General features: G+C 43.6%; 1 protein-coding gene across 3 annotated transcripts in view; it reads left to right on the top strand.

The window, feature by feature from the left end:
* USP31 (ubiquitin specific peptidase 31) overlaps positions 1-17,242 on the top strand; it is a 68,178-nt gene extending 50,936 nt beyond the window's left edge. For 2 of the 3 annotated variants that reach the window (XM_039234435.1, XM_039234436.1), the window contains exons 14-16: positions 4,979-5,137; positions 6,548-6,700; positions 9,037-17,242. In XM_039234435.1, the coding sequence (XP_039090366.1) occupies positions 4,979-5,137; positions 6,548-6,700; positions 9,037-10,607 (1,883 nt within the window). In that variant the 3' untranslated portion in view covers positions 10,608-17,242. Of the gene's footprint in view, positions 1-4,978; positions 5,138-6,547; positions 6,701-7,111; positions 7,239-9,036 lie in introns of those variants that run through there. The other variant, XM_039234437.1, reaches the window with a different exon arrangement.
* Positions 17,243-17,494: the final 252 nt, after the last annotated feature.

The raw sequence follows: 17,494 nt of genomic DNA, 5'->3' as shown, positions 1-17,494 counted from the left end.
GAGTGGTGTGCAGGTAGATGGTGTTGTCTGGGTCACTGAGGCTCACTTGGGTTACCTCACCCACACCCGCATTTAGGGTTTCACTCCCCTCCTTGAGGTTCTAGCTTCTCCCTTATTTGGAGTGATTAGATGAACGTTTTATAGTGTCTTTAAGGTGACTTGGAAGAGTTTCTTCTTTTTGTTTTAAAGCTAAATTTATCTTTTCATTTTTAAAAGTGACTGTGTCCATTATATGAAATTTATAGATGAGAGAGAGAACAATGCCATCATCCATGGACTCATCACAAAAAAATAACCATTGGTAACATTTTTTAAGAATGTGATAAATAATACATATCAAAATTTACCATTTTCACCATTTTTAATTGTACAATTCAGTGGCATTCGGTGCATTTGCATTGTAGTGCTGCCTGCAGCACCATCTCTAGAACGTTTTTCTTCTTCCCAAATTGAAACTCCGTTAAATAGCAAGTCTCTGTTGCCTTCCTCCCCACCCCACCCCACCCCCCATATCCTGGCCACTACTGTTCTTCCTGTCTCTGTGAATCTGATTACTCCTGGAACCTTCTATAAGTGGAATCTTACAAGTATTTCTCCTTTGCTGTCTGGCTTACTTCATGTAGCATAATGTCTTTCAGATTCACCCATGTTACAGCATGTGTCAGAGTTTCCTTCATTTTTAAGACTGAATAATAATATCCTATTGTACATAGGTAACATTTCTTTCAGTGATTTTCTGTAAACTTCGGCCATTATTTTACACTGTTGTGGTTGTACTGGTATGCTCTGTTTAGGTGAACATTCATGGAGTACCTTCCATGTAGCTTGCACTGGGCTCACATCAGAGGCACATCAGAGATGAATAGGCCTCAACCTCTATCTTCCAGGAGTGTAATCACACAGGGGCTTATAGGACCAGATGATATGTCAGATCAGTAGTGTGTAATCGTTTCTGAGGTGGGAGTGTGCACAGTGGGAAGAGCAGGGCGCCAGTGGAGAGTGTGGTCAGAGCAAACTGGAGGCACAGGAGAAGCTAATGGGTAGTGGCCTGCACTTCAGGACTATACTTGCTGACAGAAAGACAATAAAAGTTCCAGAATAAGAAGCATGGTGAGGTGCGAGTGGCGTGTGTACATCCCTGCATTCCAGTCTTCATGCTTAACCATTGTAACAGAAGTATTTAGTTGTCAATGCTTTATTTGTGTGCACACTATTTTTCAGGACCACAGGACCTTCTCTTGATGGAGCACTAATTTTATATAGCCATTGCCTATTGTTGAACACATCTGTTTTCTGGTTTTTAACTTTGACTGTAACACTGATGAACATCTTTTAGGTTATATTCTAGTTGTGTATTTCATTGAGATGGAATCTCAGAACTGGAATTACTGGGTTAAGGGCATCCGTGAACATCGGGGTGACAGGCAGGCGTGGGGCTCTTCCTTGGACACTTGTGTGTGTGGGAGTCCATGGAGGGCACCTCTGTTGGTCTGGCCATCTGTGTGGGTGGATGGCCAGGACTCAGAGTGTGCCTCCTTCACACTCAACACATTTGACATGTATACTTGCAGGGACTTCTTTTCGTCATGAACTCAGCGGTTCATAAAGGTCAGGGGATTGTAGAGGAGGTTTGGCTTTTTCTGTTGGTTTTTCAGAATCTGTGAGCCTCTTCCCTAGCAGTCAGCCCTGAGACCTCCCTGTCAGGCTCCTGAACCCCTCCACTGGCCCACTCTCTCACCTGCTTTCCCCACAGGACACAGGAGACAGGGAACGTGACTGGATACAGTAATCTTTTATTCTTGAAATGTGAGAGGAGTGGTCCCAGCTCGGAGTGTGTCTCAGTGCAGAGTGGTTTGTTTTGCCTCTGCTTGCCCTTGAAGCAGACTCAAGAAGACAGAATGAGATCGAGAAGTCTAAGTCCCCAGAAGGCAGAGTTAATACTAATTAAACATTTAGATATGTTTTGCCTTGTATTTTGGCTTAAACCAAATTTAAAGTCTGATAAGACTATATTTTGTGTCTTGCATATTTTGTATTTATATTTTATGGGGCCCGTTTCTATAATAAATGTCACGTGTCTAATTGGATGTTTGCTTTTGGGGTGTTACCAGTCCTATCTGTGTTCTTTGATACTGAGTCATAGAATTATACTCCCAGAGACCCAAATGGAAAGGGACTTAGAGATGGTTTAATTTACTGGTTAGCTGGTGTGGTAACATCTTTGCCAGCTGGTTGGTGTTCATGCAGCTTCAGCTTTGGTAAAGAATGCATCTTCCATTTATAGTATTGTTTCTCAGGAAAGTAATGCAGTTTCTAACAAGAAATTGTTGAGAAAGATGAGATAGTGCTGGATTTTTAGCCTACCATGCTACTCTTTAAAAAAAGAGAGAGAGAGACAAAGTGAGGCATGAGCTGGGGCAGAGAGAGAGAGAGAATTATAAGCAGGCTCCACACTCCATGTAGAACCCAACGCAGGGCTTGATCCCTGGCCCTGGGATCATGACCTGAGCCGAAATCAAGAGTTGGACACTCAACTGACAGCACCACTTCATGTTACTCTTTATATAGAGAAGACTTTGGAAAATGCTGGAAAACCCAGTTTAGCGAAAGGAGCATGGGCTAGAGGCTAAACACCTCTTCTGAGCCCTGTGACCCTACAGCAGGTAACCTTACTCGAACTTGGTGACCACACCAATGCTCTGGAAGCACTCGTGCCTGCCTCTCGGGGCCTGTTGTTACCTAGGAGGAGAGAGAGCTTAGGCTCTTTCTGCATTACTTCCCCTTTGTGATGCTTAGGCCATACCACTGCTTTTCTGGTATGTAAAATGTTTAGGTTTTTAGTTTAGAGAACATTTAAAATACCCTAGCATTGTTGAATCAAGATGCCTTGTTTTTAAGTCCTAGTTCAGACTTTTTTTTTTTAAGTTCATTTATTTTGAGAGAGAGCTTGAGCAGTGGAGGGGCAGAGAAAGAGAGAGAGAGAGAGAGAGAATATCCCAAGCGGGTTCCATACTGTTAGCACAGATCCCGACGTGGGACTCGATCCCACAAAGTGTGATATCATGACCTGAGCCAAAAATCAAGCGTTGGATACTTAACTGACTGAACCACCCAGATGCCCCTATTTGGGATTTTATTTTGCACTAGTTCTAGATATAATCACATGGTACATCTATGGTTAACTTGTGTATGGATTCTAGATCAAACTTCTATGGTGAAGAACCTGCCTTACTCTCTTTTAAAATTTCCAATTTTTCACGAACCAGTACTTTTGTGAAAATACAGTAAAAATATCATGGCAGTATCCAATTGGTATGAAAGTTTTTAAATGCGTATCTTAGTTTGAGTGCTAGCTTGTTTTGGACTGGGACCAGCCTGCGAACCACAGTGTGAATAATACTTGTCTAGGAAATATTTGAGAAGCTAGTGCCAGGAAGAAAAGTGAGTCGAGTCATCTAGTAAATACATTGTCAAACCATTAATGCGTTCCTAGGCTGCCTTAGTTGCCCTGCTGTGACTGGGAACAGACCATCCTGGAGAGAAGCAGATTGATGCTAGTGCTCTAGTGTGGAGCTGCTCTGTCACCTTGTGTCGGTCGTGTCCCACTCCAGCACAGCTGCCTCCTCCCCCCCGGCTGGGTCGTTTATACACCAGGTCTGACCTGATACCGCTTAACAGCTCCACATGCTGCTTCTGTCTCTACTTCTCTCGCCTTCTGGTCCCAGGACTCCATAGCTGTACATGGCTTCCCTGCCCACAATCACAGATTCTTATTCTGCTCTTTTTTGGGACGTGTCTGGTTGTAGCCCCTCCTTGCCTGGGTCCCCTTCATCTCTTAAGGTTCCATACTTTACAAATGTGGTTGTGGCCTGTCAAGGGAGTCACTCCTGGTGCCTCACGGGATCCTGCGTGCCCTGCCCCTCAGGCATTCAGCTAAATATTCTAGCGCTCATTTATTCTCGCCCCAATAAATGGGTATTTTTAGGAAGTGTTATAAGAATGTACCCCCCTGGATCAAGTTCATCACACCTCCCTCAATTTAGCTATACAAGATCACATAGCTTCACGAACACTAAGTTCTTGTCTTTTTTTTTTTTTTTTTTTTTTTTTGTGCTGGCACTTGAATGTTCTTTATTTCTATCTCAGGCTTAGAGTTTGAACTGAGCTCAAATGTTCTTAGTTTGCTGGGGCACTGCCACTGGGCCATTGTTCATACTACCCCTGAGGGAAGCAGGGTGGGTTAGGGTTTAAGTGCAAGCTCAGGGACTAGATACACCTGAAATGAGCTGGGCCCTGTCTTTCACCAGATGCTTGACCTTTGGGCAAGCTGGTTAATCTTTTGAGCCTCTGTAAAATGGGAATAATAGAACAAATCTCATGGGATTAATTGAGATATTTGGCACATAATAAGTGCTAAACAAGTATTAGCTGCTGCTATTATTAGTATCATTATTTCTTGTTCTATTTTCTGTCTCTAATAAACACTGAAATATTACAACACACTTAAATCAGGGTTTTCCAGCTTCTGCATTCTTGATAGTTTGGCTGGTTAATTCTTGCTTTGGGGATTGTCCTGTGCATTGTGGAATGTTTAGCAGCATCCTTGATCTCCACCCACTGAATGCCAGTACTACTCTCTCCCCTACTTGTGACAATCAAGAATATCTCCATTCATTGCCTGATGTCCCTTGTGGGGCACAATCGTCCCAGGTTGAGACCCACTGCTTTAAGTAAATAAGTATATTGGGTTTTCTAAGATTAAATAGAACCTCGTACATTTGGAATAGTTTGGAATTTCTTTAAACATTTTGCCTGGGCATGATACCCAATTCACATTTTTTACCACTTTGTGTATAACTACACACAACCTTAAAAAGCTCTTAAATGACTTAGACGAGCCAAAGAACTGATGTCTGTGGGCAGAGTGGGGCGGCCGGCATCCCCTCCCCTGGTACTGATGGTAGGCTCTTTCTGGCAGCATACTGTAAGAACTCTGTGGACGGCCTCTGGTACTGCTTCGATGACAGTGACGTGCAGCAGCTGTCGGAGGATGAGGTCTGCACACAGACAGCGTACATCCTGTTCTACCAGAGGCGGACAGCTATTCCATCGTGGTCAGCTAACAGCTCAGTGGCAGGTAAGGCCAGCCATTCTTTGGCAGTTTTTTTCCTAGAGCAGAAGATTGTAATGATCCAGAGAACTTCTCCACAAGGTCTCGTGACTGTCGTATTGATCAGATAAATTTTCACATTTGCATTTAAGTTGGAAGCCAAAATGCACTCAAGGAAATGGGGGTGGAATGTGCAAACCAGCAGAGTTCACGGGGAAGTGGGCAGAGCCAGTCCCAGTGAGCTCGCCATGTTTGCTTGTGGAGCAAAAAAAGCAGCATGGCATGCCACACTGAAAGCAAGAGGGAATGAGACTTGACTTTGCCACGTTTTTGTTGTAGCCTCTGGCAGCACGTTACATCCAAGCCACATATTTAGTCATCTCTAATGTGGGTGTACTAATAATATCTGCCTTATGGGTCATTGCATGCATCAGATTATGTAATGTACATTACAGCCTTTTAGACCAGGTAAAGCACCGTTAGAAATAGTTCTTTTTCTCGATGAGGTCACCTTTTCTGTTGGAAGCGTTGAAGGCTATAGTCATATTAGGTGGGCTGGGTTTAGCTGGATGGGATCTAGTCTGGACACAGCCACACGCAAGGTGCTGCATGCTTCTTAAGGCAGAGTTTAAGAGACTGTAACTGAGGATTGAGACATGGTAACAGGATTGAGACATGGTAACGGCGGATCACATTACAAAGTATTAACCCCGTATTCCCTGGAAGCTTGCACGGAGAGGAAGGTTTGAAGCCACTGAGAAGAAGCACCGCTGAACAGAGCAGCCTCCTGCTGGAATCAAGCCCCATTCAGTGCACCCACCCCTCAGTAGCTACTCACTCCAGTGTTCTAGTGTCTTCCCTCAGTGCTTTTCAGATCCTGAGATATGCTTGGAAATTACAACCTCTTGAGGTCTACTTGAGTCATGTTCTCAACTTTAAGAGCAGTTTCTGTTGCTCTGGAATTTAAGGTAATCCCTGGAATGGACAGTACAGATGACATCTAACCTGGGTATGGGCATGTGTGTGTGTTTATTTATTAATATTGTGAAATTCCACAAAGCAGTGAGGCTTTTTTTTTTTTTAATTTGCTCTGTGTCAGAATTTTTACTGTGTGTGCTTAGAACAGTGCTTGGCAATAGGTGCTTAGTAACTATTTGTAGAAGGAGTATGGATGATTCCATTGCCTGTACTTAAAATTTGCACTTTGCATTATGAAGTGTCTGATGCTTGCATTTTATTACTATAAACATGAGCTAGAGGCTGCCTTCTTCTTTTCACCCTGATGGGATATTCAGGCAGGCACTGTGTGGGCTCTGGGAGGTAAGACTGATATGGGCCACCTCCCAGCTCAGGCGCTGGGCCCCTTCACAAGGGTGTGTGCCAGGGAGCCAGCCCCGGACTCTGGCCTGACCCCAGTGCTCGCTTTCTTTACTGCAGGCTCCACCAGCTCCTCGTTGTGTGAACACTGGGTGAGCCGGCTCCCGGGGAGCAAGCAAGCCAGCGTGACCTCTGCGGCGTCCTCCAGACGCACCTCTCTGGCCTCGTTGTCCGAGTCGGTGGAGATGACCGGGGAGAGGAGTGAAGACGATGGTGGGTATGGGTGTCATGACAGATTTCCAAAATGGCATCTCATGGGCACTGCACAGTGTGCCTCATGCTTAGGAGCTAGGCCCCAAGATTATTGGAGAAGGTGAAAGGGCTGTGTGGCTGTATAGTCATAAGTACTGTTTTATATAAACTGGGTTATTCGCTTTTCCTCTGTGAGCTCTAGGATGACTTTCTCCTTGTACGTCATTATTTTCCACTTCTAAAGTCTAGTGTAGAGGCTGGAGCTTTAACTCTGTACAATAATGGATACATTTCTTTCAAAGTGCTTTTCAAAGTGCTCAGTGCTTTCCCCAGGCCTGCCTGGCGAGGCATCAAGGCATCGCTTGTGCTCTCCTGGTGTCGGGGCTTCCCGGCTCTTAGCTTTTCCCCCTTCCACTGCTGTTTCCTTTACAGGAATGTGTGGCATGTTCTTTTAAGTGCAGAAGCATGTAGGACAGAAACTCTTGGCTCTGCATAAAAGAATTCTGAAGACAGTCACCGTACAGATCCTTGGGAAATACAATACAAATAGAACTCTGGAGTTTTTGTTGTTGTTGTTGTTGTTGTTGTTGTTTGGTTTTACCTTCACTTACCGCTTGCATAATGGCAGCCCTCAGTTCTGATAGGAACCCCAGGTGGTGCGGGAAGGATCGGCCCCTAGCACTGAGGCTGGAGGAGGTGAGAGTGAGCTCAGCTTCTCTAATGAGGACAATGAGTCATCTCCCAAGCCTACGGCCAGCATGTCACTTGCTGTAATCTGCGTCTGGTGATGGGAAGTTGTGAGACCGTGCAGTGGAGGAGAATCGTAGGAGGCTGGACGGGGCCGCCAGGCCAGGGTGGTCTGCCTCATTGTAGCTCCAGGCTCTCTCCCTCTTCTAGCTTGTTGCCTCTTTCTCTGTAAAATAACAAGAGTACTGGGCCAGAATTGCTAACAAGCTCCCGATATTTTATGAAAAACCGACCACTGAGTCTTTGCTTGTTCAGGTAGAGGTTTTTCTCGACACAGCCTTTTAAACTTAGAATTCACTGTTGTTGTAACAGTAAGCTGGCTTGCCCCCGGTCTCTTTTTAAACCGTGTAGTTGGTGAGATCAGTATCCTCTTAAGCATCATCATCACAGTGGTGCCGGGTGGTGCCCACAGAATAGAGTCCGTCTCTGAGGATCTTATCTGGACAGTTTTATAAATACCTCAACCACAGTACCAAGTGTGTGTGGAAGTTAGTTTAGAATATTTTCTTTGGAAGGAAGTTTTAAGGCACTCAAAATAGAAGTATATAGTTCTTTTTTTTTTTTTTTTTTTTTTTACATTTATTTATTTTTGAGAGACAGAGACAGAGCACAAATAGGGGAGGGGCAGAGAGAGGGAGACACAGAGTCTGAAGCAGGCTCCAGGCCCCAAGCTGTCAGCATAGAGCCCGACACGGGGCTTGAACCATGAGATCATGACCTGAGCCGAAGTCAGACACTTAACCGACTGAGCCACCCAGGCAGCCCCAAAGCACATAGTTCTAATTGTGAACATTTTCTTCAGAAATTTGAAATCACTCAGAATAGGAGTATATTGTTCTGATTATGGTTATCATCTTTAGAATTTTGAAGTCGCTCAGGACAGGAGTGTATCGTCTCTGGTCCTTTTCACCAATCTGCTGTTAAACTCAATAATGAGAGGCCAAGCTGCATGTGGCATTGAGTTGGGAGCAAGGGTTTGTGTTTCTGGTATTAGCTCTGCCTCTAATTTTGTGTAATTTCTGGCAAGGACTTCACTTATATGGACTCTGTTTGTCCTTAGTTAGATGAGAAGCTGGGTCAGTAGCTCACATTTACTGAGCATGTGTGGAGTGCCAGGTGGGCACAGGACTTTCAGGATTTTATTTAGTTCTTACAGTAGTCCTGTGAGTTAGAGCAGGGGTCAGCAAGTGACAGCCTATGGGCCAAGTATGAGCCCTGCCTTTATTTGTAAATAAGGTTTTATTGGAACACATCCCATTTGTGTATGTGTCTTCTCTGGTTGCTTTTGGGCTGCAGTGACAGAGCTGAGTGATTGGCCCACAAAACCTAGAGTATTAACTGGGCATTTCCAAGAAAGGTCTCCTGACCCCCCATGTACAGAAAGAAAGTAAAGAGATAGTTTGCTGGTCCCTGAGTTGGCATGTCCCTATTTTATAGAGCTTGGAAAAGTTGAAGTGATGTGGCTGCTCCTTGACCCCAGACATGATGGTTCTGAAGGTGCTGCTCCTGTCATTCCACCAGGCTTGCCTTCCTTCTGTCTTCAGTATCTTAAGGTGTTGCTGGGACATGTTTTTGGTTTAGCTTAATGCTGTTCTCTCTGCTGCATTCAGGAGGTTTCTCAACTCGACCATTTGTGAGAAGTGTCCAGCGTCAGAGCTTGTCATCCAGATCTTCTGTCACCAGCCCCTTGGCCGTTAACGACAATTGCATTAGACCTTCTTGGTCCCTGTCTGCTAAGCTGCAGATGCGCTCCAATTCTCCCTCCCGGTTCTCAGGGGACTCTCCAATCCATACCTCTGCCTCCACCTTGGAGAAGATCGGGGAGGCGGTGGACGATAAAGTCTCCATCTCTTGCTTTGGCAGCTTGAGAAACCTTTCTAGCAGTTTCCAGGAACCAAGTGATAGTCATAGTCGACGTGAGCACAAGGCTGTGGGTCGGGCCCCTCTGGCTGTCATGGAAGGTGTGTTCAGAGATGAATCAGACACCCACAAATTGAACTCCAGTGTTGTAGACACACAGAGCAAAAACTCCGCACAAGGGGATCGCGTGCCCCCCATCTCCGATCCTTTTGATAATAATAACCAGATTGCTTATGTGGATCAGAGCGATTCTGTAGACAGCTCTCCAGTCAAAGAGGTGAAACCTGTGAGCCACCCAGGTTCCCTTGCAAAGAAACCAGAGAGCACAGCCAAAAGATCTCCCAGCTCCAAAGGTGCTTCTGAGCCAGACAGAAGCTTGCGGAAGGGAAGACCAGTCTTGGCAAGCCAGGAATCATCTCTTTCAAGTACGTCCCCTTCTTCTCCTGTTCCTGTGAAAGTTTCTGTAAAGCCTTCCCACTCCCGAAGCAAAGCAGATTCTTCTTCCAGGGCCAGTGGACGGCATTCTTCCCCTGGCCCTGCCCAGCCCAGAAAGGAGTCCTCCCCCAAATCCCAAGACTCCATGTCATCTCCTTCGCCTCAGAGGCAGAAGTCATCTTCCTCCCTCGCCTACACTGCTTCCTCTGCGTCTGCCAAAAAAGCCCCAGGCCCTGCTGCAAGGGGTCCCTTCCCTCCTGGAAAGAGCAGGACTTCAGACAGGAGCTTGAGTAGAGAGGGCTCCAGACAAAGCCTGGCTTCCGACAGAGCTAGCGTCACCTCCAGCTCCAAACCCAACTCCCCTCGGGTGAGCCAGGCCAGGGCGGGGGAGGGCCGAGGGGACGGAAAGCACGTCAGGAGCTCCTCCATGGCCAGCCTGCGCTCCCCCAACACAAGCATGAAGGCTGGTCTGAAGAGGGACAGCAAGTCAGAGGACAAGGGGCTGTCCTTCTTCAAGTCCGCCTTGAGACAGAAGGAAACCCGGCGGTCAACTGACCTTGGCAAAACAACCTTGCTTTCCAAGAAGGCCGGCAGTAGCTCTGCCAAGTTGGCCAGTAAGAATGCCGTGGATGACAAGGCAGAGAAAGGCTACCAGCCCCCAGGTTCCCAGCAGCCAAATTCAAGTGCAGTTGGAAAAGAGCAGCTTGTCTCCAAGGACCCTGCTTCTGCTAAACATTCCCTGCTGTCCGCTCGCAAGTCCAAGTCTTCCCAGCTAGCTTCTGGAGTGCCCTCATCTCCTGGTGGCAGGCAGTCTGCTGAGAAATCCTCAAAAAAGTTATCTTCTAGCATGCAAACCTCTGCACGGCCTTCTCAAAAACCTCAGTGATGTTTCTGCAATCCAAGTGTTTTATCTGTAAAGATGTTTATTTATTTAGAACCCTTCCTTCCCACCAAACCCTCTATGCTTTTGTTTTATATGTTTTAGGTCACGTGCCTGGCGTGTGAGCGTGCTGTGTGCGTGTGTGTGCGGGCGTGTGCGTGTGTAGAATTCAACTGCAAATTGTTAAAAGCGTCGCCTTATTCTGCCATTGAACCAAATAACAGCCATAGGCAAAGCATTGATACCAAGCTAACTGGAATAATTGTAGATGAGACCCTGGGTGGTCCCTTTAGCAATTGTATATACTTCTTTCTAGAGAACTCTAATGTCTTTCTTTGGACAGTAGGGTTTGGAAACCTGTGAACCAGTTAAGCTGTCATTAGTGTGTGCTGTAGAGGGATCGGTTATTTGACTTGGGTTTCATCTGAGCAGGATTTGTCCTCACAGCTGATTGTCATGTGGCACCAGGAGCCCTAAAAACTGTGACACTAACAAACCGAGAAAAGACTGTTGCTTTCTGCACTTTGGCCCCATCTACCAGTCTCTGTAAAGGGCAATATTTTAACACTAATGTTTCTCAGGTATATACTCAGCTAGTCTAGGGTGGATGCCCATCAGCAAGAGGGTTAACCAAGAAGGTGGCCTGTGGGTGACTGTCCTTTCTCCAACTGCCACAGGTAGAAGTGTCTAGAGGTAGAAATGAAGTCTTTCATACCTTCATATCTGCAAAGATTTGTGTACTGCAAGCTGTCGTGGTTCTTTGGAGATGTCCTAAGAGGTGACAGGTTGGACAGCCAGAAAGCCCGTCATTAGTTAATTTTGTTTTCCTTCTAAATTTGCTAGCTAAGGCCATTGGGATTTTGAAATGTTGTAGAGCAGTTAACACCTTTGAAAGATGCCTAGAAAAAGAAAATGGATTCTGAACTGGATGCATGAATTTGTACCATTTTCCTTCTCTGGTGTTGCTTTTCCCCTGTGTTAGAAGCCGAAAGCTCCATGCTGCCCTGGGTGCACATGCCCGCATTTCTTGTACCTTCAGGAGAGGAAAGATGTTGCCTGATGCCAAGTCCGTAGATGGTGTGTTGGAGCAATGTGTGACAAAGTATTACGTGTATGCTTCTGATTCTGCCTGGCAAAGTTACAGACTGCTTTTCAGTAAGTCATTTATTTTTCTCAGTGGTTAGGATTTCATCTCTCACCCAGAACTCACAAGCAGAATTGGAGCCTGTTCCGTCTGGCATTGTCAGTGCAAATTGCATTTCTTCTTTAGAAAACAAGGGAACCTCCGAGAAACCTCACAGATAAGCAAGATACACAGTTCTTCAAGCTTTCTGGAGGTATCCTGGCAATTCTTTGCCTGTTTTTTTTTTTTTTTTTAAATGTCGAGAGAGTCATGGTCCTGATTCTCTTTGAATAGCATTTGTCACTTTGCCATGAGATACAGCATGCTAAGTTTATATGCTTTTAAATATTAACTTTTTAAAAAAATCATAAACCTTCTAGTTCTTCCTGAATTCTTGGTGCACAGATCCATTTGTAATCTCCTTTTCAGTATTGCTGCGTGTGAAGTGATTAGAAAACATACACATGCATAGCTATGAATTCTGCACTGCCTTTTGTTTTGTTTTGTTTTCTCCCCATAAATACCTCTTGGGAAATATTTCCAGTGGGTTTCTTAACTATATTTTGCTGCTACTCTGAGCATTAGCAGGTAACTTGCAAGTCTAAAGGCCATTTATGTTGAGGGTAGCTGGAATTTTAGACCCTTGCAGTATTTAAGAGTTAGATATTGAGGCTTGTAAAAGTTACCATGTGCTCTGTGAATCTCATCGAACGTGAGCCTGTTGCCCAGTGCACTCAGTCCTGTACTCGCCCCTGCACCAGGTGTCCCTGTCTCACTGCACATGCAGCTGTGGGTTCCTAAAGCAGCATCCCTCTCCTCTGTCATAGTGTGACTACCGATGACTGGCTGCCCGCAGTGTTGTCATTGCTGCCAGCAGCACCCCAACAGCCCCACAAATGTTTAGCCACTGCTGGTTTTCCTGTGTCGCTTTCATTTCCTGGAAAGGATGCACCAGTAATGGGATCGTCAGTAGCAGGAGGTGATTGTTTGGAGCCTTTTTCTTTTAATAGGTAAATCTCATTTGAAATCTCCTAAAAGAAGCTCTGAAACAGTCTTAAAATTATTGTTTGACTACACAGAGGGTTTTATTAATGCCTTTTCCTGGGGCTATTATCAGTTAAGGATTAATTGAATCTGGTTTAATTTTCACGTGGCAAATATTTTTATTCTTGTATCCTCCAGGAATGGATTTCCCATTATGTCTAGTGTCTTAAACACACACCCACACCCACCCACCCACCCACACACACACACCAGAAAAATGCCTCTCCAAATCCCTTTAATTTTTTCTGGGATCTAGAAATAAAATTTCAGTATCTGTAAATTATATGTCTATGGAGTTTAGTCCTTTTTCCAGATTTAAATGAAAAAATATTGTGATATTGTCTAAGCATCTTGAAGCTATTCTGTTTCTGTGCTTGGTAAACAATGAAAATCTTGTCCCTAACCTTTAAGCCACAGAAAAGGATATTTGCCCACAAGTTTGGAGGTGTTATTTGAGGTGTGAAAGATCTTATGGGAATATTATTACTTGGTTCAGTTCAGTTGTTTGGTAAGTTAGGGACTTGGTGTTTGCTTTGCTTTTTATTTTCCTGGTGGCGTTTGGCACAGTAGCACATCTATGCTTTGGGGTTAAAAATCATCTGCTGAGGATGGTGGGCCCAGGTTTCTGGTTGACAGTCAGGTGGGCCTGATTAGAATAGTCATTTCCTGGTGGACACGGAATAATCTCTGACAGTAGTGTTACTCAGTAATGTTTGTTTGCTTTTAAAAAGCTTTTTATTTTTTATTTCTTTTCCTGTAAACATCCAGTGCACTGAGGCTATTTCATTCCTTAAGACAGCCCTACACCTTGCCTTTGTAGTCCCTTATATAATGTGGAAGCACAAAGAAACTGTTAAGTTCATGTCCTCAAGTTCATCTCCCAGCCCTTGTATTTTCCCATCCTAAAAGCAGCCTAACTGAAAGTAAGTAATACCTGGCTGGACAAGTAGAAATGGATGTGGGCGTATTTGTGGTCTGATAAAACATTGTAATTATCTGTGAGGCTGTCCTAAACTCTTGTAATCATTCTTTCCTTACTCATTCATTCATTCTGCAAACATTCGTTGAGGGCCTGCTTTGCTCATAAAGGCAAGCTGAAAGCTTCAGGAATTTGCTGTAGCTGAGGAGCCCTGGGAGCACAGCCGATGAACCAGGGGATGCCAGTGATGCCCTAAATGGAGTGACGGTCCCCCCCGAACAAAAAGATCAGGTGGATTCTGGTGAACCGGCCAAAGCCTGTGGTCCTCGTGAGCAAGTCTCTCCTGTTCTGGAAACCAAAAGTGCCCTTCATCTCCAGAGACATTTTACTCTTACATCCACTTTTTCAGACTGAGCTGTCTCTACTACTTAGGGGTGAAAATCCATTACAAAATCACTTTCCGTTAGAATTTGGTCATCCATGTTTGTATGAAATACATGTGGGGATTAGGGGGTGGGGGACAAATTGCCATCCCTCTAAATAACGATCATGCTAAAAAATAGGAACCGTGTGTAAAGAAAGCAGTAGTGGCAGCCCTTAGGAAAAATGGAGCAGAGAAGAGCTGTGAACAAAGCTCACTTATTTCAAATAAAAATGTTTTTAAAAATAGATTGATATCTGACGTTACATTTCATTCTGACAAATTCCTGAACAGCTGAAGTTATTGTTTCCTATGTAGGTTATTAGAATTATTGGATGCAATGATCATTAGTGTTTCTGGGTTGGATTTTTGAGATAGTATGCAAATCATAAGCACAGTTTCAATAAAACACGTGTTCTGTGAGACGTGTTGAACTTGTATTATTTGGAATGGAGAAGAGCTAAATTTGCTGACAAAACGGTGCCTGTATCAGAAGCAAAGTAGCTGTTCCGGCGCTGACTCTCCGTCTGTACTTTTCATAAAGGGTACATAACTGTTAAGCCTGACTCTGTCTTCTGGGGGGAATCCTGTGCTTTATTTAAATGAACACTTAGTGTTTCACACTGCCTTTTGATCAACTCTCAAAGTGTTTGTTTTGCAGCTGCAATTTGAGCATGACCAGTTGTTTCCCCCTCCCCATGTAGTGAAAACAATTTTGCATGGCCTCCATCTAACCCAGAAAGCATGTTCCTACCACCTATGCAAACAACTAATAAAAAATGTAGAGTACACTAAATGTAAATTTTAAAAATGCAATTCTTGGATTATGGAGTTCTATTTTTGAATTTGTAATTTTTTACATGTGGCTTAATCATCAGTGCAGAAGAGCATGAATGTGTTTTCTTGTTTTGCTTTGCACATGTTCTCTTTGCTAATTTTTTCTTTTCTTTTTTTATGATCGTTGGCAAGATTGTATGTAAAATAAGTACTTTGCAAGCAGGAGTGGAATTGGATATGTTGAACACACACAGGTTTATATACTGTATTTAGCCTGAAGACTTTCCTGTTTTGTTCTAAAAATAACCTGCCATTTTCTATAGATTTTAATTTTTTATATCTTCTAGGGTTCTATCTTGGTCACAAGGACAGAATGTGGCTTCTAATAATGCTAACAATTTTTAAATGCTTTTGTAAAGACTTAGAGCCGTTTTGGAAAGCTTTGGAGCTTCCAGCCACTGGTCACAATAAGAATAAGCTTATGGAATTTATGGTAGCATTCTACAGTGGATTAGGTTCTAGACCCATTTTGTATTCATTTAAAAACTGATGTTTCCCAACTTGGGAGGGAAGGGAGATCCATTACAGGCTCGGGAGGCTTTTTCAAATTTCATACGTGCGCTTTCCCCAAGATTCTATTAAACCTCTTCTGAGTGACTTGTCTGAGATTCAGACACTCAGCATTCACTAGAATCACCTAGGGAACTTTTAAAAATGCCTGGATCCCACTCCCAAGCTTTTGATCTAATTAGCATAGGGGCAAGTCCCAGAAATTGCCATACATTTTAAAGCTCTTGGGTGTTTCTGATGTGCAGTCAGAATTAAGAACCACTGCTTACACCATCCCTATGGTGAGAATCACTGCCATGTGAAGGATTCAGGAGTGAATCAGACTCTCTTTCGTTGGAGAAGAAAGGAAAAAAAGATTGAGAACTACTGATATTAACATCTTATTTGAAATAAGGGAGCCTTTCCGATTTGAGACTCTGTTTGGGAGCTTGGAGCATTTTGTGGGTGGCCCAGCACTCTGGCCACTCTGGTGGGATTTGGTAGTCTTTAGTTTGCCAGAGGAGACAGTTGCCTGTGGGGCATGCATCTTTCCCAGAGCCTTTTCCCTGGATGCCACCACAGGACCAGACCCACAGGGGAGGAGGGAAGTCATCCTGAGTTTAAAAATGCTGAAGTGAATCCTTCAGTGGCTTGGAGAACCTGTCCTCATTTTGATGGAGCGATAGTCTCTATAGTAATTACAATAGCCAACTCCAGGCTGCCACCTAGTTTTCCTAGTGAGTTCGTTCTCTGCTTTTCCACAAGTAGTTTCAGAAGTTATATTTACTTTAAAAATGAATGTAAAGCATTTTGTTCGGAGTCTCTTTTTTCTTCTTTGTTTTGTAACCCTCAGTATTTTTTTCATGTAATTAAAAAAAAAACAAATAATACTCATCTAAAAATTTGGTGATATATATTACCTATGGAGGCAAATGAAATTTAGTTTTAATCTGTGGTGAGCTGAATGCACTTAGAGCATCTTCAAAGTAGTCTGCTGTGCTTTCTCAGGTGGTTTCATCCTGTTGAGCATTATGCTGCCTACCTACCCCTTCCCCCCAATTTACCTGGTGTTTTCAACATTTCAAGGAGTGAAGATCTGAGTAAAAATCCCAAATTGGATAATCCTCCTTCAGAAAAGCCCCTTGAAGTAGAACTCCCTGTTGCAGGCGTGAAAGGCAGTATGACGTTTCCTAGGTGCTATTCTAAGTGGCGTGCTGTCATGACATCCAAGGGGAAGGCAGTTCCGGTGTTCTCTGAAGCTCTAGTTCTCTTCTGTAGGCCTTTCAGATATGTGTGTATGTTCCCTATTGGCTTGTTCACCAACTGTGCCTCTCACCACTGGTTAAAATCGATTTCAAGCCCCATTACAAAAATTGTTTCTTCATTGAACTCTTCAGTGCCACACTGGAATTTGTGTAGTTGTCTCACACGCTGCATGTCCTGTCACTGTAGACGCAATGCTTTGGTACTGTTCATGCACCATTCGTAGTGATTTCTGTATGATTCTCTTGTTTCGTTGTACAGTAAGTAAGAATGGAAAGCAGGACGTCTTTCCTTGAGGCTGGAAGGAAATACATTTTAAATTATTTTAGAACAAGTGCATGAGATGTGTCACTGACTTCTGTTATTTATTTGTATGTTTTATTATTCCAGGTGTATGCACTTTTAAAAGGCAAGATTTCTATTTTTGTGTTTAAAACGTTTTATTTCTGGAACAGCAGTTGATTATATAGTATACAGTTGGAATTAAGAGAAAAGTGGAAAATGTAACAAAATATAATAAATTTATTACACGATGCCCTCTTTAAGCCATATTCCTCTTTCTCCCCCTTACCAACCTGTATCTTTTTGGTGTTGACTAGTCTTGCAAATTAAGCAGAAATTATCTTTGTATCACACTGATCTCTACAAAACACTTTAAGACCATAGTGTTAAATGGAAAAAAAAAAGCACACAAGTTAACAGAAGAATACAGATACTATCTATATAAAATTTTAAAACAAAAAATCACATCCATGCTTATTTCAATTTTCACAATTGGAGATTATTATTCCCACTTT

This window comes from Hyaena hyaena, unplaced genomic scaffold, assembly GCF_003009895.1.
Source record: "Hyaena hyaena isolate Hyena2069 unplaced genomic scaffold, ASM300989v1 scaffold_88, whole genome shotgun sequence".
Classification (NCBI taxonomy): domain Eukaryota; kingdom Metazoa; phylum Chordata; class Mammalia; order Carnivora; family Hyaenidae; genus Hyaena; species Hyaena hyaena.
This window is presented reverse-complemented; position numbering and strand designations above follow the sequence as displayed.